At 41.8% G+C, this 23,661-nt stretch overlaps 1 protein-coding gene across 5 annotated transcripts in view; it reads right to left on the bottom strand.

Annotated features, from left to right (window-relative positions):
* Positions 1–23,661, bottom strand: part of ctage5 (CTAGE family, member 5) — a 46,573-nt gene that overhangs the window by 22,644 nt on the left and 268 nt on the right. For 2 of the 5 annotated variants that reach the window (XM_037542104.1, XM_037542105.1), the window contains exons 2-17: positions 22,437–22,570; positions 22,146–22,238; positions 17,620–21,322; positions 15,268–15,594; positions 11,450–11,553; positions 7,851–7,982; positions 5,964–5,985; positions 5,778–5,866; positions 4,974–5,045; positions 3,532–3,642; positions 3,326–3,397; positions 3,120–3,224; positions 1,990–2,112; positions 634–739; positions 476–522; positions 296–386 (exon numbers count right to left, since the gene is read on the bottom strand). In XM_037542104.1, coding sequence (XP_037398001.1) covers positions 296–386; positions 476–522; positions 634–739; positions 1,990–2,112; positions 3,120–3,224; positions 3,326–3,397; positions 3,532–3,642; positions 4,974–5,045; positions 5,778–5,866; positions 5,964–5,985; positions 7,851–7,982; positions 11,450–11,553; positions 15,268–15,594; positions 17,620–21,322; positions 22,146–22,238; positions 22,437–22,570 — 5,331 coding nt within the window. The remainder of the gene's footprint in view (positions 1–295; positions 387–475; positions 523–633; positions 740–1,989; positions 2,113–3,119; positions 3,225–3,325; positions 3,398–3,531; positions 3,643–4,973; positions 5,046–5,777; positions 5,867–5,963; positions 5,986–7,850; positions 7,983–11,449; positions 11,554–15,267; positions 15,595–17,619; positions 21,323–22,145; positions 22,239–22,436; positions 22,571–23,661) is intronic. The other 3 variants (XM_037542106.1, XM_037542107.1, XM_037542108.1) reach the window with 3 other exon arrangements.

The following is a 23,661-nucleotide window of genomic DNA, read 5'->3' as shown; positions in this document are numbered from 1 at the left end:
TTTTTATACTTTCGTGTACTTTTTAACTGTAATTATTAATATACATCCCTTTTCTGCTATTTGTTGTTTATTACACGTTTTTCCTTTGTATTGTGAGGCACTTTGAGCTGCATTTTTAATGTTGAAAAGTCTGTATAAATGTTCGTTCATTCATCACATTATTATTATTATTATTATTATTATTATTATTTGGAGCGTTCTTGTATTTGGAGCAACAGTGTGTCTCTTCTCAACTTGTTCATTCTTTTTTTTTAGGATATAACCTGGTTACATCCTTCTTTCACAAACTGCGTACCTTGTAGATCTTCTTTGGCTTTAATCTCGTCTGCAAGTTTGGCAACAACTCTGTCTTTATCCTCCTCCATGGCCTTCAGGTCTGCACTCAACTGTGGAGAGGAAGAGAACATGTGAACACCTGCACCATTCTGAGAGACCACCACTCCTCACGGACGTCAACCTGAGCGGGAGGGTCTACCTTAGCTGCGTAAATCAGCCTCTGCACTTTCTGCTTCTGACGGAGATCTGCAAGAATACAGCGCAGCAAACTCAGACTCAAAGACTCAGATTTAGCACATAAAAATAATACAAATGAATCAAAACAACGTTATTAAAATGAGGATCTGGGATTTGCACCTGCAGGGTTTCCTTTCTCTGATCCAGCGGTGTCGCTGCTGCTGTCCACACTGCCCTCCTCCTCTGAATCCCAGTCCTTCATCTTCAACAGGCAGTCTGTTAATGACTGAGGGAAGATATGACGGAGTAAAGCTGGAATACACTACACAATCTTTTCCCCAGTTAACCCCAAATATGCCTCAAATTTTCACAGTCTGAAGCGATTTTCCAGGTCGGGAGCTCGATCGGAAAGCGACTGAGGGTGCGAATGATCCGTTAAGGCCTCAAAAACAAAATTCTTGAGGGTTCTGTGAAGCCTAAAGCACCTTCACATGCTTACAAGCTCGAATACTTTCTGCGGTTTCATGTTGCCTGTCGCAGATGCTCCACATGACGCTATGACGTTTTACGATAAGCTTCATGGCTGCTGGAAACTGATTCTTCCACAGTTCTAACTATGGGGACGTAAATACCGCCACTATTTAAGGTGGAAGGGGGAAGTCCAAACAAGAAGCTGGTGAATAGAAAGCCGACTTCAGCCTCGTCCTCTTGTGAACCTAAATACATAAGACAACCTGTATGTTTTGGTGCTTCGTACTAGTTACTACTACCGAATCCTAGACCTAACATCTTATATTTAGGAGATATTCATCGTTTATTTGTTTCTCAGTGAAATATTAGTGTGTCTGCCGCAGGCGAAGCTCCTCAAAGTTGTCCGTCTTCGTTTTAATGGCACGCCTCTTTTTTACTGACCAATCAGAGGCTTTGTCGCGTCGCGTCTTTTTTCGAGGAGTTCGCCCAGCTGCCGTGTGTGCGACACGGCAAACGAAGCCTCCGCTCAACGTCTGCAGTTATTAGTTTTCTCCGCAATTATGTCATATTGCTCGCTGAAGCCAGGCCAACGCCGTCTCCGGAATAACTCTGCTGAGGCCTTAAGCGTGAGAGGAGAAACGAGCGAATCTTTAACCCTCCGCTCGAGCTCCGGGATGATCGGAGGTCGTCCGATACGATCAAACATGTTTGATATTTACAAATCAAAGTGAGTCCTGCAGTGTGAGCAAGTCAGAGATTTACTCAACAAGTGATTCAACCAACAGCCGATCCGAGAGCTAGAAGAGCGGAGACAAAGACGAGGAGACGTGCATGAACAGCGGAGATATTTTATCTGAGGATGTCTGGGTTTTTGAGTTTTTGAGTTCCTCTAGCGTGGAAAAAACAAGACAAGGAATACTGAGTATTTTCCATCGTCCCAGTCCTGTAAAGATCCTTCTTTCAATCTTGGCAGACAGTTTCATTTATTTTGCAGGTGTTAAATGCACAACTATGCTTCTTCTGTGCTGTTGAGCCACCGCGTGAAACCCTGATGTAGTCGTGTACCTTGATGCGATCGTCTTTGTTCGTGCAGTCCTCCACCATGCCGGCGTGTGATCTCTCACACATCCTCATCTCCTCCTCCAACTCACTCAGCCTCTCGCCCCAGCCCTCCGCCTCCTGCACCAACTGCATGGGAGGAAATAAACAATACAGTATACAGCAATATTTAAGCAGTAGAACCCAAGAGGGAGCGAGTTATCGCCAAACATCATCCCGGCTGTGATCTGGTGTCCGTAGATCATCTCAGCCGTGATGTTATTGGTGATAACTCCCTCCTCGAGTGCTCTACTGCTTTAATACAGCAGTTAAATAAATACAGTAAGAAATGAATAAACTGGCCGTGAACGCGGCTTTAATATGTTTTAATGTTCAGCTCCTTCCTCCTAATTAGAGCTCCTTAACGAGCAGCTCGTTACTACGTCAGAGTAACGAGCTCCACCCACTCGCTGCTCAGCCGGCAGTTCGTTCTCCAGCTCCTTACACTAAATTCCCAAACTGTCGTCTCCACTGAGCAGCTTTTCTGTTTTTACTGGGTCAGTTTTACGGCTCAGTCTGATTTGGTCCGACTCTGAAGATCAGACACGTCTGGCGAATGGTGTTGGGTTCATTTCTGGCTGATTCCAGGTTGTTCAGCTGTTCTTCTGTCACAGCTGCCGACTGAAAAGCTGCTCAGTGGTGACGACAGTTTGGGAATTTAGTGTCGTCTCGTCTTCAGAGTCGGACCAAATCGGCTGTCGGTCAGATGTGATCTTAACAGTGTCCGTTTTCTGTTTGTGGCAAAGTCAGAAGTGAAAACGTTCAAACGGCTGAGCGTCTCCTACAGCTGTCAGAGTCGGTGCTCAGCAAAAAAACCTGTGATGTTCTGGTGAAATAACAGCACAGTTACGACTCTCAACCAATCAGCTCGCGTGGCCGGAACTAACTATTGCATAAAATTCAATACAACACTGCACTCAGGTGCTTGTCTCAATGCTTATGCACCAGAGAAGCAGCCCGACCGAGTTCCCTTATACTGAACACCAGTGTGCGGATGTGTACTGAAAGTAGAACTGAATTCTCATTCACAGACACACAAACACAAATAAGCAGAAGCCTCCTCTTTGATTTCCTGCTGTTCTGTGTGAGAACCGTACCTGAGCTTTGCTCTCCAGCAGCATTGTGTTCTCCTCCTTGGCCGTCTGCAGTTTCTTCTGCAGCCTCTCGCTGTTCATCTCATGGATTTTCAGTGTGGTTTTATCCTGCGGCGTAAAGAAATCAGTGGTATTATTCGCTGTGTGATCGTATTAACACAGCGGAATGATCAACAGGCTCAAGTGTGCATGTCATACACAGTCATTACCTGCTCCAACTGTGACTTCTGTTCTTTAGCCTCGTCTTCCAGGCTTTTTAAAGTCTCTTCCAGGTCCGCAAGCTGCAACACAGACAGAGAACAGACACGTCAGACAAAAATCCCAAACAAATCTCACTGAACTTCATCAACAATGAAGCTCTTATCTCTGATTTTATTACTGTAAAACAGGCAGAAAGCGTAAGCAGCTACAGTACCTGCTCTTCCTGTTGTTTTCTGAGCTTGCTCTGGCTCTCCAGCTCCTCCTGCAGCCTCTCTATATCGCTTTTCATCTCCGCGTTCGACTGCTCGAGCTTCTTAGACGTTACCTTCCCAGAACAAGGGCGTGATGAGATTACTTACAGTCTATAACTTTAATTTACCCTGGGTGTGGGCGATACGGCACAAATATATCATTACAATACTTTCAAGATGTTTTCCCCACACACAACTTATCAAACCTTAGAAAAACTAAATGGTGTGATATGTTGGAACATTTTAAAAACACTATGCAGCACATTGAGCACTGTAAACAGGCGTCACCTGTAAATTTTGTACTGCCTCACGCACGGACGTTATATGTCAAATATGTATGCACAATTTATTTTATTTCAAAATTATATTTGTTTGAACTTTTTTCAATTTTTGTATTTTTTTTCTGCTGCTGTTGCTTATTTTTCTTTACTTATGACCTCACCGATTTAGAAATATGTATTATTAATAACAAAGTATTATAGATCTTCAAAAGGGGGTGGGGGTGGTTGCAGGTAAACAAAAAATAAGTTAAAAAAAAAGTATATATATAAACAAATGAGTATAAATATTTACACTGAATGTTTCACATACTTTGCGGCACTAAATCAAATTAAACTGACCAATTAAACCCATTTTACAATGACACATGCAGCTGGGCAATGTTCTTTAAGTTCTGCTGACGTACAATATGGCCTGAAAAGCGTGTTGTGGTGGAATTTGTCAAAACATGATAAAATGTGACATCCGCTATGTGACATATCAATGACATAGCAACGCATAATAAAACTGATCATAGGCTGCGTTCACATTTCCAGGCTGAAGAGGCACAAATCCGATTTCCTGCCCTGATGTGACTCAGATCTGGTGTTTTCAGGTCTGTGTGGACACGAATCTGATCTTTTCACATCCGACCTGAGCCGCTTTCATATGTGGTCCTAGATCGGATTCGTATCCGATTCGTGGCCATGTGACCTTCGTGTGACGCTCAGATTGGAATTCATGTGCCTTTTCTCCATCATTCAGCGTTACCATGGCAACAGCGCCGAACAGACGTTACAGCCTGTAAACGGTGGAAAAGCAGCTCGTCTCACCTTTTCCTCCTCCGTCTGGCTCTAATAATGAAGCTGAGAGCTGATCAGAGTTAATGATCTTCTCAGCGAAGCTCGTTCTGCTCGTTAGTTTGTGCTGATGATGCAGTGATTCAGTCACGTGACGTTACTGAGCAGGAGGAGCTCATGAGGGTCAGTTCAGGCCGGTTCGTCACATTAATGACCGATTTGAGTCACTGACCTAAACGAGTGTGAACCGTCGAGTCAGACAGATCGGAATTGAGCACAAAATCGGATTTGAGCAGCGAGACTTGTAACGTGAACGTAACCTCATTTTCTTGAAACGACCGTTTTACCTCTAAATTTTCTCTCTCTGCTTCTTGAGCTGAAACTCCTCCATTCTGTAATGCAGCTTCCAGCTTCTCAAACTGTTGAGACAAAGATCCACATCATTACTCTCTGAAGCACCTTACTGACGCTTTATTTAAAGGCTTGTCCAAAATAATTTTATTTTCAGAGCCGTTCACAGTGGTGGTGATGGGAACCAGACGTCCCTCTAAAAGCTCCTCACAGTGGTGGTGATGGGAACCAGACGTCCCTCTAAAAGCTCCTCACAGTGGTGGTGATGGGAACCAGGCGTCCCTCTAAAAGCTCCTCACAGTGGTGGTGATGGGAACCAGGCGTCCCTCTAAAAGCTCCTACAGAAAGTTCCTACATGAACTGGTTCTGAATTCACTGCCTGATGACTGAGACGCTGTTTTATGAGAGTTTAGAGAACTTCAACTCCATTCATGGTGGAGGGAGACATGCAGGGCGCTATGCGGCAAAATAGTCCCCAAAGAAAACTCATTATTCCAGATTTTCCACTGTTTTCCATCATCAACATTCCAGATAAGCTCAGAAGACTCGTGTAGGTTCTCTGGTGGTTCTGGATGGTTAATAAAGTGTCTATATCTGTGTTGTAGTCATGGCGACGCCTGGTTCCCATCACCACCACTGTAAAGACGTCTGAACCACTTCACACCAAACCCTCTGGATCTCTCTGATTACACCTCACTCACTCAGTAATGGAGGAATTTTAAGAAACTGGAATAAAGTATGTTTCCTGTCTAAAACTGAAAGTTTGATTGAATTGAGCTCTCTACTCCAGCTCAACCCACCTTGTGTTTGCACTCGCTCAGTGTCTCCAGCACTTTACACTTCTCCTCCAGAAGCTCCGCCACCTTCTGTCCCATTCTCCTCTCTTTACCTAGAACATAATGAGAGAAAGGGATGAGGGAACGTGTTCTGTGGGTGCCGCTGACTGGGCAATCAGTAAAAGATCCAAGTTTAAGAAAAGGACTCACTTGCATATAATCTGCTTTTAATCTGTAGAGAAAAACAAATAATGAGTCACAATTGACTGACAACAGTATAACAGACAATAATAATAATAATAATAATAATAATAATAATAATATTATAACAACTACTGTTATTATTGTACTTTAAGTCCCAGTACTATTGCACTATTTCTACAGTTATGGTACACGTTTACTCTGCATACTTATCTTGTATCTCCATTTTTGTCATTTTTCATCTTATGACATAATTCGAAAATGCCTGTTGTCCTTTACATTGTGCATAAATTTCATGAAGAATGGACCAAAAGAAAGGGCCCAAAATGACTTAGAAGGATGTCTGGTTCCACTGACTTACATTATAAGTAAGGCAGGTTTTTCCCTTCTCCTGTAAAGTTATCATTTTGGAGATACAAGGTTTTCACCCGACAACAGCGATATGCTGCTCTAACAGGAAACACCATCTTTATATCTATATATTTGTACACTCTCCACTCACTCAGCATATGTGTATAATATATTTATACTTGCATATATATTTTTTACCACTATACCGTTCTTCTGCACTTTATATGTAAATAATACTGTATCTCTGCACTTCTGATTAGAAGCTACCTGCATTTCATTGGCCCTGTACCTGCACTCTGTTGTCTAATCTAATATAATAATAATAATAATAATAATAATAATAATAATAATAACAACAACAACAACAACTTTATTTACAAAGCACTTTTCATGCCAGTGTCAGCTCAAAGTGCTTTGCAGATGGCAAAGCTCAACAATAAAAGAAGAAACTATGTATTAATTTAAAAATAAATAAAACACAGATCAGATCAAAGACATACACACCAAAGAGACGTAGAGTTTTACTGAAGCGGCGAGTTAAAGAGCTGCGTTTTCAGGTGTTCCTTAAAAGTGAACTCTGAGCTCGACTGTCTAATAAAAGCTGAACTGAGCTCCACAGTTTAGAAGCAGAAGAGCTGAAAGAGCCTCTCCACGTTCTCTGTTTTACTGGGAGCCTGTAGAAGGTCAGTATTACACACTCGTACATCATCAGGGCATGTGGGGTCATTACTGTACTAGCATGTAAGCGCTGCCAGCTTACTGACTTCTCCCTGTTCTCATTAATAAGTCATTGTTTTATAAGTAATTATATAGCACCATTCTAATGTTTGGAATTAATGTTTTACGGTTCTTTGCTATAGGAATGAAAGGGGGAGGCTCAGCAAGAAACAATGACTTTTTGTGCCATCAACACCTTAACAACCACCCAGGAGACCACAGCAATGGCCTAGCAACAACCTAGCAACCACCTGGGATACCTCAGTGTCCCACAGGCCCTGAATCCTGAACATCAGAGAGAGGGACAGAGCTCGCTGCTCCGCCTCCCCATCACGGCCCCGCTCCGCAACTCGGCCAAGGTGCAGTCTAGCAGCCTCGCTGTGGAACAGGGGGCGGGGCCTGGGTGGCGGAGAGACACGTGACACTCATGGCTATCGCCCCCCCCCCCTAAATCTCAAGGCTGATAAATTGACAACAATTACTGCAAACCAGTAATTACAGTGTATTATTGTTTTAACAGCTCAGTAAAGTACATAATAATATACGTTATTTTATTATATGGTTATAAATTAATTCCCGTTACTGTTAAGCTTTATCGCCTGCCTGAAAAAAGTGCTATATAAATAAAAATATTATTATTTTTCTAAATAATTCAAATATTAAAAATATCTAAAAAGCCTTCAAGCATTATAATTCAACATAATAATGATAATAATAATAATAAAATAGTATATATTATTATTATATTATAATAATAATAACTGTTATTAAAATGAACAGAAACAGCTACATGAAACTGTCAGCTGCACCGAATTCGCCTTTACTTACCGAGTGGACGAACCTGCAGCTGAAGAGAAGCACGATGAGCAATCCTATCGATGTGGTGAACAGGACGACCTCCCACGGCAGGCCGTAAAGGTCAGGACCCGGCCTGATATCATCAGGAAGGGAGGACACGACCTACGAGAGGAAACCCACAGAGACGACGAGTCAGCTTCTTCACGAAAAGAGGAAGACAAAACCACACGGTTCTGCAACACCGAACGGAAACCTTCTCAACCATCTAGCCTTGTGACACACACTGTCCACTTTATTAGAAACCCCTACTTCACACTTCCACCGAGGCGGGCAACTGTCGACCGACCATCTGATGCACGGCAGGACCACCGCTGACCTGGCATTACTTGGTTGGTGGACCAGAGTCACAGCGGTGCTCCAGCCAAGAGCAGCTCTGCTGGCAGAAGATGGTCATGAGGATGGTGGAGTGACGTCTCCGTGGAGTGATACAGTGTTTGTGATGTTATGGTGAAAGAACAGCACATTTAGACGCCTCTCGACCAATCAGCTCGCGCGGCCAGAACTCAGTTTAATAATAAATAATCAATAAAATTCCTCAGTTTCAACATCTGACACGCTGTCTTTGTAGTGTTTTCCTTTAAAAACATGGTTTACATGTTTCGCACATCACTGCATCCTATTTCTATTGACCTTCTGCCCAGCGTCCCAACATTTTTGCATTTGTGTTCAATAATTTACAATAATTTAATGATTAAAAGGTTTTTTTTCCCCCCATTATGAAAAAGGTTCGTCATGTGCTTTAGACGGCTTTATATAGAACCTTTCGTAAAAGGTTCTTCTATTGCTACAAGCTCGGCACTGTACCAACAGAAGAACCCCTTCTGATGCTATATACAGTATAACCCTTCTCAAAAAGGTTCTATATAGAACCATACGCGAAAGATTCCCCATCAACACGAAGAACCCTTTCACTTTAATGAACACAGTTCTATATATAACCACTTTCTTTACTAAAGAACCAAGAATCTCTTTAAGGGTGTACAGCCTCCAAACGTACACCAGCGAGGCGGAGCTCCACGGCAGGGGTTTCTGATAAAGTGGCCAGAGAGCGTTTGGTCAAGCCTCAGCTTCACAGCAGCACAAACAGGACAACCGTCATCAGACGAGAAGATGAACAAACATCAGCTACTCAACAAAAGGCTCAGCTGCCAGACCACACACCTAAAGATGGTTCCACAAGGGTTCTTCAGTAAGAAAAATAGCTATTTTTAGAACCATGATGTCTATATTGTGAACTTCCCCAGCTGTGGGACTGATAAAGGACTGTCATATCTTACATAGAACCGGTTCAGCCTTAAAGGTTCTCTGCTCTTCAGATTGATGGAGAATGTGTTGTATATGGTTCTATACAGCACCAAAAGGGTTCTTTTATTGTCATAAGCTTGACATCACAACAATAGCAGAACCCTGTTTGGTTCTACATAGACCCAAGCACATACGTAGGTGGTTTTCTGCAGGGTGAAATGTTTCTTCAGATTGACGGAGAACGTGCTGTACATGGTTCTTTCAGAAAATGGTTCTACATAACCCCAAAAGGGTTCTTTTATTATCTGAAGCTTGACATCACAGCAACAGCAGAACCCTGTTTGGTGTCACATACAATCATATAACTACTTACAACCCGTTCTGTGTCAATCTGAAGACCCTCCTCACCCCGCAGAGAGCCCTGAAATGGTTCTATATAAAAGCCAAGGCTCTGAACAGAACCACTAGGCTTGCTAAAGAACACCTGAGGAACCAGACAGACAAGAAGACAACCTGTTTGGACAGCAAAGCTCAGACATCAGCGAGGATGTAGCGTTAGGGGGCAGAATAAAAGGTTAGGAGTCCACAGAAAGCGCGGAATGTGACTATAAGAGGCGATTAAAGCCGCGGTTATGGTTGTTTATCCGACTCCTCCGCGAGAAAAGCGTAAACACAAACATGTAAACAGAGCCGGCCGGCTAGCCGGTTAGCCTGTTAGCTCAGACTTCGGCACATACATCTCTAATCTTCTCCAGCGCCAGGCTGTAGTAAATCCTCGCCGTTCCTCCGATATCGTTCGCCTCCGTGACAGCAGACTCGCTCTTAAACTCCTCTGCCATCGCTAAAACCTGTTGAAAATGCGTTAAACGTCGTTTTAAAGACTAAAACATCGCTTCAATGTATTTATTCATCGGTGAACCTGCGCTCGCTCCATAGCGGCGAAGGACCTCTGGACTGGACAGGACTGGACCAACTGCATCTGCTGCGGGGGGGGTTCCCTCTGTACTACATTGGAACAGCTTACCGTCATAAAGGCTCGTCCTGTTTTTATTCACGTCCTGTACTCGTTTCACCAATTAGTGCAAAATGTAAAACCACAAAACGCACAGCAGGCGTCTTCTGTATTAAGCACGTACGCCTAGCCTTCCGCCCACCCCTAGAAATGCAATGGCTCGTTCCACACGGCCCCAATTACAGAACGCCACAATGTCAGAGAGACTGGAGTTTTTAAAGTGGCAGAGCTGAAATACTGAATATGTTAAAAACACAGATCATCAGTTTTTCACATCGTAGTCTGTCGTTTCTGATCGTTCTGGTTTGATCAGTCTCGTTTCTGGGTGTCTGAAGGGTTTAAACTGAGCTGCGCTTTCACTATCGGGGCCATACGTGGCAATAAACGGGGCGCTAGGCGATCAAACCTGTTCTGAGCGACACTAAACTTTTCTGCTTAAGTATGAAAGTTATTCATACTCACTTTCTCGTCTTCCTTCGCGCCCATGACTAACCTCAGCCACTGACATGCTACAGAAGCGCCTCTCCGAGCTGTCTACGTTGACATGTCAAGTGCAGTCTGCTGTAATGCGCTATGTGGCTTAAAGGGGAACGCCACCAATTTTTCAAAATTCGTGTCTCATTCAGAGGCTGAGACATAAACATTACATTTACATTTATGGCATTTGGCTGACGCTCTTATCCAGAGCGATTTGCAGTTTGATCATTTTACACAGGTAGGCAAAGGTGGTGTTAGGAGTCTGGCCCAAGGACTCTTATTGGTATAGTGTAGGGTGCTTGCCTAGGTGGGGACTGAACCCTAGTCTACAGCGTAGAAGACAGAGGTGTTACCCACTACACTAATCAACCACACATGGTCATTCAAAGTGGTTTGGTGTGAAATGCTCCATTCTAACGTCAGAATTCTTCACGGTGGTGCTGATGGCAACCGAACATCTACTTTCAAAAACCCATTTACAGGAGGTTATTACAAGAAATGGGTATAAATACACTACCTGATGTAAATAAAAATAGGCCCCAAAGAAAATCTCCTTTTTCCCCAGATTTTCCACTATTTTACTTTCATTCCATATAAACTCAGAAGGCTCGTGTAGGTTCTCTGGTGGTTCTGGATGGTAAATAAAGTGTCTATGTCTGTGTTGTAGTCGTGGCGACATCTCTTTCCCATCATCACCACTGTAAAGATGTCTGAACCGTTTCACACCAAACCCACTCTGAATCCCTCTGATGACACCTCAAGGACGTAAATTTTGAAAAGTCAGTGGTTTTCCCTTTTAAAGGGGCAGAACACGTTCAGGTTTTTGTTCCCTTACCTCACTAATGACGCCCATCAGGTGTGCACTCTCCTTTATGACACACGCAAAGGTATCAGATGTGACTTGACCAACAAAAGCTGCGTAGTGATATAGACTTCCTCCTGTCCAACGACAAACATGCACAAAACATGTAAGATAAACATCGGATAAACAGATAACAGATAAACAAGGCTATAATAATATAGATACATATATTTCATTGGAATTAAATACACACCACCCTCAGACTTTAATTTCATGAGTTTCTTGTATTTTTTTCGATTGGATTTGATCTTGCAGAGTGGAGGATCATCATTATTTAGGTAATGGGGTGACGTGGTGTTCAGGTTTTGCACAACAGTAGTGCTCAGTGGGAAGATACCTGAGAAAGTGCATCTCCACTGGCACCTCAGGTTGAATTATTACCCTCTGGCTGGTAATCAGTAGCTCCAGCTGCTGTAATATTACAAGCTTACAGACTTAAACTCAAACTTCCCTTCCCAAGCCAATCATAAAACACTGAGGCTGTTTCTTTCACAGTGTCAGACAGGAACCACCTCCATTTACTCAGTTAATTTAGCTAAAGTACATTTTTTATGTATTATTTTTCTGGTTATTTTCAAATGCTAATACTTTCATTTCTGCTCAGATATATTTATTAAAAAAATACAATCACTTCAGTAATTTTGATAGTATATGCGAGTACTTTCACATCTGTTTAAGTATGTTAAAAAGAGTAATGAACTTTTTCCTCAGTTTCATTTTAGTTCAATAACATTTATTTCTTAATTGTTGTTTGGAGTTTAATTATAAGAAAAAGTAATAATAAGAACCAACTTACTGTTCTTTAATTTCTTATTACTATTATTCTTTGCAGAGCTTTTACCTGAATATGTAGCTTGTCGTTTTTTAACAGACTTGACTTATGGTGTTCGTACAGTGTTCATTCCAACATGATTTTTCCACTTATAACAATCCACTTATGTCACCATCATGCAAGTATGCTAGCAACATGTTAGCAACCACTTCGGAAAGCACAGCAATGCTCCAGCAACAACATAGCAACCACCTGGGATAAGACAGCAATGCTCCAGCAACAACATAGCAACCACCTGGGATAAGACAGCAATGCTCCAGCACCAACATAGCAACCACCTGGGATAACACAGCAATGCTCCAGCAACAACATAGCAACCACCTGGGATAACACAGCAATGCTCCAGCAACAACATAGCAACCACCTGAGATAACACAGCAATGCTTCAACAACAACATAGCAATCACCTGGGATAACACAGCAATGCTCCAGTATTAACGTAGCAACCACCTGGGATACCACAGCAACACTCCAGCAACAACGTAGCAACCACCAGGGATACCACAGCAATGCTCCAGCAATAATGTAGCAACCACCTGTGATACCACAGCAACACCCCCGCAACAACGCAGCAACCACCTGGGATACCACAGCAATGCTCCAGCAACAACATAGCAACCACCTGGGATAAGACAGCAATGCTCCAGCACCAACATAGCAACCACCTGGGATAAGACAGCAATGCTCCAGCACCAACATAGCAACCACCTGGGATAACACAGCAATGCTCCAGCAATAACGTAGCAACCAACCGGGATAACACAACAATGCTTCAACAACAACATAGCAATCACCTGGCATAACACAGCAATGCTCCAGCAACAATGTATTCAAAGAACCTTTTGCATGATTAAAAGGTTCTTGGCATCATAAAAGGGTTCTTCAGATTAGTGGAGAATGTGCTGTAGATGGTTCTATGTAGAACCTTTTTGAAAAGGATTCTATATAGCACCCAAAGGGGTTCTTCTATTGATGGTCTGTAGGGAAACTTACAGGCACCAAGATCCACTGATCCCAGATTTATAATTTTATCCTGAAGTCCTCTGGGTTGGATTAAACCGGAGAATCTCCTTTCAGAATGTTGTGTAGTCCAGGAGCCATATTAGCGAAAATTCTTAAGTCTGAGATCTGCTTTGTTGTCATGGTAACTTCAGGTAAGACTAAAGTTAGGACAGAAGCCAATAGAGAAGAACTGCTCTTAAGTCTATAATCTTATTTCCAGATGAGAAAACGGTTTTACAGAAACACCTTAAGTTTCCAAAATATCCTGAATATTTTCTGAATTTTAAGACAAACCCCAGAGCGTCTAAACTTCTGGCTTAATAGTCTGTTTCTATTGTTTTATGCAGTGAACAGCACAGTTCATTATAACCAGCATGATGACGCCACATTAATCTACACTGAAAACGCTGCTTTGACTTGTGAGTTTTATATAACAGTGTTATATGTATATAAAATGCAGACTCAAACTCCACCACCCCTCTGATTACCTTCCTGTGTTAATGTTGATGATGAAATATTACAGGGATGGTGGTGAACAATGAGGAGGCGGAGCTGAATGGATGTCTGTTTATTAGGAGTAACGTTAGCGCGCTCGGCTAAAGCGTTTGGGAAATGGAGACTGAAACTGGGGAGCGGCGATGCTCTGATAAACAGCAGGGGGTGCATCTGATAAACAGCACGGGGTGCCTCTGATAAACAGCAGGGGGCGCTCTGATAAACAGCAGGGGGCGCTCTCACCGTATTCTTAATTCGCAGTTTATCGCATTTTACTTTTAGTTGTCTTTCTTTGCCTCAGTAACTAATGTTAGCTGTCTGACTAACCTGTCTATGAGGCAGCAACACTACCCACCATGCCACCCTGAGACGTACTGAGACGTTAAAATCCAGTGGTGGACAGAAACTGAGTAACTGAGTAAATGTAATTAGTTTCTGTACTTTAGTATTTTTGGTGTATCTGTACTGAAGTTTCTCCGTTCTGGGCGACTTTCTCCTTTCACTCCACTACATTTCAGAGTCTAATATCCGACTTTTTCCTCCTACATTTTGAGAAATCTGTCGTTCCTTTTGGTTTCTGTGTGTATAAAAACGTAACATGTCAAAACGAAAGAAGCGCAAAGCCAGAGCACCAATCAGGGCCCAGCGGTCACTTTGTTTAGAGCTGGTTTTGACCTGTTGGTCATACCGACCCAGTGCAGCACGCGGTTCAACGTCAGCGCAGCAGCGTAAAACTTTGGGAGAGTCTGTTCAACATAAATGATGAACTAACCTAACTTTGTGTAAATAGAGCTCGATATAGAAATATGTCCACATATGCAGTCGAGACTGACGCGGCTTTTTTCTGAATTTCTACAAACACCGTTTCATTTTATAGTAAATGAGTTTGGGCTGGTTTATGTTTATGAACAGACGCCTACAGATCAACATAGTAAAGGAGCTCATCTGTGATCCTGAGTTTAAAGCCAGTTTTTATTCAACTTAAACTTGGAACTAAGTTGTAAATAAATCTGAAACTGAAACTTTGCTTGTGTGTAAAAAGTGATTTCAGAGCCACTCGGTTCTCCCTGATGGAAACTGTTTACCTTCAGTGTTTTGTGCTTCTGATCATTTTAATAGACGTCAGCGTCACTAATTAATGACGTTCTATTTTAAAAGACTGGTTTACCAAGAGAGACGCTGGAGGACTTTCACCTGAAATGAGTTCATGAAGCCAGTCTGGTTATAAAAATGATAACAGGACATCAGAGCCAGAATTACTCTTTTAGTACTTTTACTTTATACTTAAGTACATTTGAAGGGAAATACTTTAGTACTTTTATTCAAGTGGAGGTCTAAAGGGAGGAACTTCTACTTTTACTGGAGGAATATTTTACCTTGGGTATCTACTTTAACTCAGGTACATGATTTATGAACTTCATCCACCGCTGCTAAAATCAAAACAAGAGCCCTGATCAGTTACCATTCTTAGTTTCTTCAGGCTCCACAAACTCCTCAGTGCTACGATTTTCATCAGGGTGCGATTCAGTTTTCTTGCTTGTGGTCATCCAGTCTGACGGCCCTGCATCTCCGTCCTGCACCTGGGTGTCCTCTGGTACGGGATTCTCATCAGCTACATCTTCTGACAGGCCTTGCTCATCAGAGAAGGCGTTATTGATCAGGCTTTCCGATGTGTCTGTACTTGAGCTTTCTTCAACTTCAGGATCCTTTCCAGTGTCTTGCTCATAGTCTGGAGTTTCTTCATTCGAAGTGGCACAACCTTCATCGCCACACTCCTTTGGACTGGGTTCTGTGAAGAGGGATGTGAAAAATATCAAAAGGAGAAGAAAATTAAGTCAAACCAGTAAAACTTAAGCAACAAAAGATGTTTTTAGGTCCAGTGTATATTAACTCAATAGACAAAGGCAGGGAATTTTGAACAATAAATATACGGATAACTACACTGTCTGTCAAAAGTTTGGGGACGACCAGCTTTTCAAACTGTTTTCTGAAATAAATTGGGATGATTTCTGTCTGCCTGAAATAACTTTCCAGGATAACCAGTTTTATTTTGAGTCAAGCGATATTTAAACAACAGGGCATAACAGGGAGTGCATTATCGCGAATGACATCATGGCTGTGATTTGTTCACAGACACAAGCCGAAGTGTTGTATTGCTTTTATACAACAGTTTTTACAAAATAAAGAAACAAAATAAATCAATAAGCCTTGAATTTCATACTGAATATCATCGCTGTCCAAAGATAACCATGTATCCCCACTTTCGTCAATTTTTAAAATTTTTCTACATCATTTCAACGCACCGGCTGTCCTTTATGTTGTGTGAAAATTTCGTTATGAATTGACCAAAAAATGTTCTATAATCACTTATAATAAAATCTCTTTATATTAACTTACATTGAAAGGTAAGAGTGTTTTTGCCCTCTCCTGTAGAGATACTATTTTGGAGATGCTTGTTTTTCCTTTGGCCAGCGAAGATGTGTTTCAGTTCTGACGATACCTTCTGTCAAAAAGTCGTTCCACGACAAATTAGTTGTTGCTTTGCAGCAGAAACAGTTCCCGGCCTGTAGAGCCTGTTGAGCCCTGTGTGCCGTCCAAGAAACCTGCTGATATTTTGTGGTGCAGATGGAGCCACAGAACTGTAGAAATATCAGGTTCAGCTCAGTGTCTTCAACTGTTGCCAAATTAACATGAATGTCATTTTGTATCAGCCAGCCTGTAAAGCACGTTGTAGCCTAATTGAATTCTTTTTGTTTCTAGCTGATTTCGGCGTGATCAGCTGTCCTGCCATCACTGCAGTCGACCAAACAATGTTTACGTTGACGGCAGATTCAGAATCTGATGTGCATCTGTGGTCTTCTTCAGAGTGTGGCCAAACAGACTGCATATTTTGTCATATTTTATCTTAAAGTCATTTATTTTTATCCATTTATTTTTTGTATAACCACAAATACAAAGCACTAAAATTTTGTGTACATAAAGCTTGTTGTTACTTGGCAATGCATCAGCAGAGTGACACAGTTTTGGTGTGAAAAAGCTTCCCAACCAATCAGATTAAGGTCGGGACTAACTGTTGCATAACACGCGATATCATTCAATCTCGGAAATGGTGACTTTACAGGAGAAGGATAAAAACCTGCTTTACTTTTAATGGAAGTCAAAGGAAGTTTTGTCCAAGTCATTTTGGACGTTTCTTTTGGTCCATTCATCATGAAATGTACACACAATGTAAAGGGCAACAAATTATGTCAAAAACTGAAAAATGACCAAACGAATTTACCTACAAAGGATTAGCACGTAGCTGCTTTATGCTAGTCCGTGCTAATTGTATGCTAGCATTCTTTTCCTAAGAAAGTACCAGCCCTGCTAGAAAAACTAGCATAAACCAGCATATGATGTGTTTTGGATGCTGGTATACTGGTCATCCAGCGTGACGAGCTAAACCAGCACCAGTCCCGCAAAGGATTAGCACATGGCTGCTTTATGCTAACTCATGTTTATTGTATGCTAGCAGTTTCTTGCTAAGAAAGCAACAGCCCTGCTAGAAAAAGTAGCATAGGCCATCATGGCTGGTAGAACTAGATGTGTTTTGGACGATGATATGCTGGTCAACCAGCATGACCATAATGGGTGACAGTCCAGCACTAGACCAGTGTAAACCAGCTTAGACCAGTTGGGAATGCAAGCTGATTTGTGCTGTTTTTCTTCAGCACGGAAGTAAAACCATGCATCGTTCTCAAAGTTTCAAAAGAAATGTCCCCAAACATTTGATGGGCAGTGTAAATAAATTAATTAACAAAAGTATGATTAGTACCTGGGCTTTTATCTACACTGCCATCTCCTATCACAGGCATAAACTTCTCTCTTAGCCTGGATAAAAGGGCGTCTACTTTAGCACAGGTCTCAACAAGCAGACTGGCATCATCTTCGTCATTTTTGGTTCCTGTTTTCATGAGATTTTCCAGAGTTTGTTCAAAGTCACTAAGCCTAGAAAGATCTTCATTATCTTCTCCTTGACCTGTTCCAACCTCTTCCTCTTGTCTGAGGTTGTGGTCCAGCCACGATAATCGGTGCTCACCAAAAACCTCCAAAAGGTCCTTAATATTCTCCTCACTCAGATGAACATGCAGGGTGGGATATCTTTTGCTTGTGGGCATTTGAGGCCTCTCTGCCGATTTATGCGCATCATAGATTTGGGCATCTATGCTGTTAGATGTTTGGTGCTCTTTTTCCACAGTTTCTGTCACTTCTTCTTGTTTTTGAGAGACACTTAGAAGGTGTTTCTCCACAGCATCCAGCTCTTTCTTATTCCCTATTGGATCATCTATTATGCTTTCGTCATTCCTTTCTTCTTCAGCTGTATCTGAGCTTCTAGTGTCCACTTTTGGTGCAACACCATCATCATATTCAAGTGTGTAAGCATCTTTGCTGTGAAGCTCAGATTCGTTTTCTGAGAGAGCTGCGCTTTCCTTAGACGTGGTGAAGCCTTCAGTGCTGTCCTGGCTAATGTCAGGTCCAGCACGATCAGTGTCACCCTTGGCTAAGCTAATGTGATCTCCATCAAGTGTGTTAGCATCCTTGCTAGCACTCTGAATGGGTTCTTCATGTCTGAATTCCATCTGATTTTCATTTTCTGAGAGAAATTCACTTTCTTGAGATGAAATGTCCTCACTAATGTCTGGACTAATGCCAAGGGTAGTATGTTCTGTACTAGCATCCTTGGCTAAGCTAGCTTTATTGCTATGCTCTCCATCAAGTGTGTTAGCATCCTTGCTAGCGTTCTGAACTGGTTCTCTATCTCCAAACTCCAACGTATCTTCATTTTCTGAGAGAAAACCATTTTCCTCAGACGTTGGAATGTCTTCAGTGCTATCTAGACTGATGTTATGATCTGTATTAGCCTCCTTGGCTAAGCTAGCTTTATTGCTATGCTCTCCGTCAAGTGCGTTAGCATGCTTGCTAGCGTTTTGAACTGCTTTTTCGTGTTCAGATTCGCTCTGATTTTCATTTTCTGAGAGAGAACCACTTTCCTCAGACGTTGGAATGTCTTCAGTGCTATCTAAGCTAATGTCAAGGGCTGTAAGGTCAGCAGCAGCCTTGGCTAAGCTAACCTGATCACTATGTTCTCCATTAGCATGGCTAAAATCACCGGGCTGTTCACTGGCTGGGCTGTGCTTTGATGGGATTTTCTCTTTAGTTTCTTCTGGCTGGCTTTGAGTCTGGCTTAGTGTAGCATCTGCTAGCTTCTCATGCATAGCGTATTCCTGTTTGGAGTCAGCCGGATCATTCTCACACTTCCATTCCTCTTTGTTTTCAACTGAACTGAGAGGGATGCCTAAACTCTCTACACTTTCTTTTTCCGCAGCTAACTCTGTCTGCTCTGTTCTTGACCCCAGAATGGATTCATCTCCTTTCTGATGATCTGAACCTGAGTGTGTTTCAGAATAGCTGCTGAATTCGTTTGTTTTTGGATCAAGCGGGATTTCTTCATCTTTATTAACAACCAAACTCTCCTGGGCTATCTCTCCGGTGTTGGCTGCTACTGTCTCGGATTTAATGCCTTCTTGTTCGCTCAAATACTCAAGATAGCTGCTAAATCCATCTGTTTTGGCATCATCATCATCATCTTTATTATCGTCCCTTGCATTTACATCGTCCTTGTGGCTTTCTGATGTTTCAGGTGTTGTGGAATCTACTTTATCTCCGTCTGACGTCAGATTCTCCAGCTGTGCTGCCTCTAATGTGTCCACATTAGCTGTCTTGGTCTCACTGTAAATATTTAAACGGCTTTGGCCTGCTCCATATGAAATATCACCCAAATGGCCACTTTCTACCAGCTCTTTTAGCTCTGGATCCCCAGTTAAAGCCTCAGTCTCATCACTTCTAAATATTGATTGGATGTCCTCACTTTGATCAGTGGAGAGACTTGGTTGATCATGGTCTACACTTTGGTCTAATTCAGCGTCTACTTCTAGTACGTCTATATCTGCTGGTTCCTCACTGGGGAATCTCTTCTCTGTCAGGTTTTCTGACCGCTTTGAAGCAACAGACTCAACAAATTCAGACATAAGAGTCATCTTTTCACTAAAACTGTCTGTATCTTCCTTGTTTTCCTCATCTGCTTGGCTTTGCTCCGTCTCTGAACTGTCTGTATTCCTTTTAGTCTGGACGACGTCAACAGCCTGCTTTACTTCTTGAATTTCTGCTTCTTTGCTTTCACGTGCATCATCACCCTGTATGTTGGGCTCTTGGGAAAAGTCTTCTGTCTTTCTTACGTCATCAGAAACAGTACTAACTTCCAAAGTAAGCTCTTCATCAGATAACGGCTGCATTTCACTAATCAAATCTGCTGAGTTAAGGTTAATCTCATCATCTCCAGTGCTTTCTTCATCGTTATCACTCTGCCCATCATCAAAGACTGCCTTACCTGAATCTGTCTGTTCTGGAGGCCTTTCTTCCTCACTTTGCACTTCTTTGTCAGCCGTGTCTGACTGAAATCGTGAAAACACTGTCGAAAGGCGATCGACAGAGAATAAAGGCTGCACTGCGTCTGAACCTTTTCCTCCCTCGTCTTCTATATCTTCTATGTTTTGAATTGGTTGTTGGACATCTGCCTCTGACAAGCCATCTCCTCCACCATCATTACTAATGTCGCTTTCTTCTTTAGCATCTCCGTAAAAGCTGGAAAATTGGTTATAGATGCTGCCATACCACCCTGAATCCTCTTTTCCATGTATTTTCTCACTTTCAATGTTTGTATAAGCTGAAGAATCCACATTTTCCTCTATAAAACTTGAGGCCTCTTGTCTTTCACCTTGATTTGGCTCATTGTTGTCACCTTGTGAGGCCTCAACGCTGTCCAAAGGTTGGGTGGGTTCAAAATTCTTCTCATCTTTAGGAATTGCGGCTCCATTTTTGTCTTCAGCTTCAGATTTTACCGGGTTGTCTCCACCTGCAAAACTCAAAACACCTTTTAGTCCCATTTCCAGCCAACTGGACTGTGTACTGGGAGAATTCTCTTCATTTTGCATTATGTCCTCAGGTGAATCCTCGGTATTGTCTTCTAAAGCTTTCTCCCCAAATCCGAAAACATTGGTAAGCTCATTTCCAATCCACCCAAATGTTTTACCTTGTTTTTCCACCTGCAGTTGGTTTTCATCAATGTCCAAGGCTAGTTTTCTGCCCTTGAAGGACTCCTGATCACTGCCTTCCTCTGGGGGTTCATCATGCCTTTCTTCACCACCACCACCAAACCAGCCATTCACAGCAGAGCCGATCCAGGAGGACCCACTTTTTTCGGCTTTCTCAGGATCCTGTTTGGAAGACTCTTGAGTGGCACTCTGGGCTTCCTTGGTTTTGATATTGTAATTTGTTTCAGCAGATTTTGAGAGTCGATCATCAAAATCACTGTTACCTAATTCTTCAGACTCTGCAGTTTGATCGTCTTGATCGTCGATTTCATTGGAATCACTCTCAATTATTGAGCCAAATTCATCCATGCAGTAGAAGTCAAATTTCTAAAAAAGAAAGTAGATGAAAACCTTTAGTTTGATACATATTAAGACTGTGCAGTGTGAATAAATGACCATAGTGTGATTATATTACTCCATATTTAGGTCTAAAGTCCAAGATCGATTAAAAGTGCCAAATGTGTTTTCACCTTTGAAGCAGCTCAGTATACTTGTGTTCTTGTTTTGACAGAAAATTAAATGAAGGGTGATCTCTGACTTCTGATCAGTACTGCAGGCGCATTTTGTTGTTCATTTGGTTCTTTGTATAACCCACCCCACCCCAATAACCCAATTTATCAATGATGGGTTAAAGGACCCCCACAGGATCACCACAGAGTGGCTATTACTTGGGTGGTGGGTCATTCTCAGCACTGCACTGACACTGACATGGTGGTCCACCTTGTAGATGTAAAGTCAGAGACAACATCTCATCTGCTGCTGCACAGTTTGTGCTGGTCATCCTCTAGTCCTTCATCAGTGGTCACTGGACGCTGCACACAGGACGCTGCCCACAGGATGCTGCTGGCTGGATACTTTTGGTTGGTGGACAATTCTCAGTCCAGCAGTGAGAAAGACCACCCCCCAAATAGTACCTGCTCTGTGAGGGTTCATGGGGGTCCTGACCACTGAAGAACAGGCTAACAAAGTATCAGAGAAACAGATGGACTACAGTCTGTAACTGTAGAACTACAGAGTGCAGCTATACAGTCAGTGGAGCTGATAAAGTGGACAGTGAGTGTAGAAACAAGGAGGAGCTCCTAATAAAGAGCTCAGTGAGTGTTTATAACAGTATTTCATCTTCTTGTGTGCTCAAAATATGAAATCTTACCTGAGTGGGCATCTTCATTTCTTTTGCCTCATCGACAAAAACCTCATCGACCCTGACAGCGTCTTTGGGGAAATATCCAGACTGCTTGCCTATCTGGAAATGAAGTTGAATTGAGGTTTTATTGCAAATAGATAAATAAAAACCATTACAAAATAATAACCAGCTTTGAGAGCTGAGGTCATATTCCATATAACACAAAAGCGATGTATTCACTGTGCACTCAGTGTTGTTTTTCAGTGCAAACAAACACTGCAACAATGCCTAAAGAGCAATAATGAACGAGAAACATACACTGCCAGCCCAAACGTCGTTTCTTTTGCCTGAAAGTTTGTGGTAAACAACGATCATGTCTCCTTTTTTAAAGCTCAGGAACCTGCAGTCCGGAGAGTGGTGGTCTCTCAGGGCCTGCACGCGACTCATCATGCCTTACAGAGAAACACGAAGAGGTCAAACGTGAGAATCTGAGCTGACACTGATAAAACAATGGAATTAAAGCTTTAGAAAGTCCTGAACTTTGAGCAAAATAATAATTAACAACCAGAACAGTATCACAATTAAAACAATCATTAAAATATTTTATGGCTTATAGGAAAATGAACTATATTCCAAACTCCACCCCCCTTAATATATTGTAATGCTGTATATCATAATATGTATTATGTAGTATGTATGTATATACACAGTTATAATGCAGATGTTTGGATGTCCTTTGTTGATTTATTCTTGAGTAAGTGAAACGAAGTTGTTAAATATGCATATATGGCACAAATTTTAGTGCACAGTCTTAATTTATTTGCTGAGTTTAACAGATCGGAAAAAAACAAAACGCAAAATATTAATGTGCCATATGTAGCACAGGCCCTGTTTTTGCTGGTCACTTGACTTTGTCCAGACTTTTACAGACACCTGCATAATTCGCTGTTGTGGGAAGAAAACCTCGTACCTCCAAAATGGGAACTTTACAGGAGAAGGAAAATACAGACGTTTCTTTTAATGGAAGTCAATGGAACCAGATGTTTTTCCAAGTCATTTTGGGACATTTCTTTTGGTCCATTCGTCATGAAATTTACATACAACAGCAGGCCTTTTCAATTTATGTACACATAATATACAAAAGCTAAAAAACAACACATATGGAGATACAAGGTTTTGTCTGTGCTCTCTGGACAAAACCTTGTATCTCCATTTTTGTCATTTTGACATAATTTGAAAATGCCTGTTTGTTCTTTGCATTGTGTGCAAATTTAATGATGATCAGACCAAAAGAAACGGCCCAAAGTTACTTGGAAAGATGTCTGGTTCCATTGACTTCCATTAAAAGTAGAGTTTGTTTTTTCCTTCTCCTTAAAGTCACCATTTTGGAGGTACCAGGTTTTCTTCTGACAACAGCGAGGTGTACATATTTTAAAAACTCAAAGACAAACAAAAACGTTAATGTATAATTTAAATAATTAATGCTATTTTTATTATTTAACAACCCATAAAATACAACTACTGTCTGAAACTGAGCAGGACA

The sequence above is a fragment of the Pygocentrus nattereri genome, chromosome 10 (genome assembly GCF_015220715.1).
Source record: "Pygocentrus nattereri isolate fPygNat1 chromosome 10, fPygNat1.pri, whole genome shotgun sequence".
Taxonomy (NCBI): domain Eukaryota; kingdom Metazoa; phylum Chordata; class Actinopteri; order Characiformes; family Serrasalmidae; genus Pygocentrus; species Pygocentrus nattereri.
Note: the sequence above shows the minus strand (reverse complement) of the source record. Positions and strands in the feature narration are given on the sequence as shown.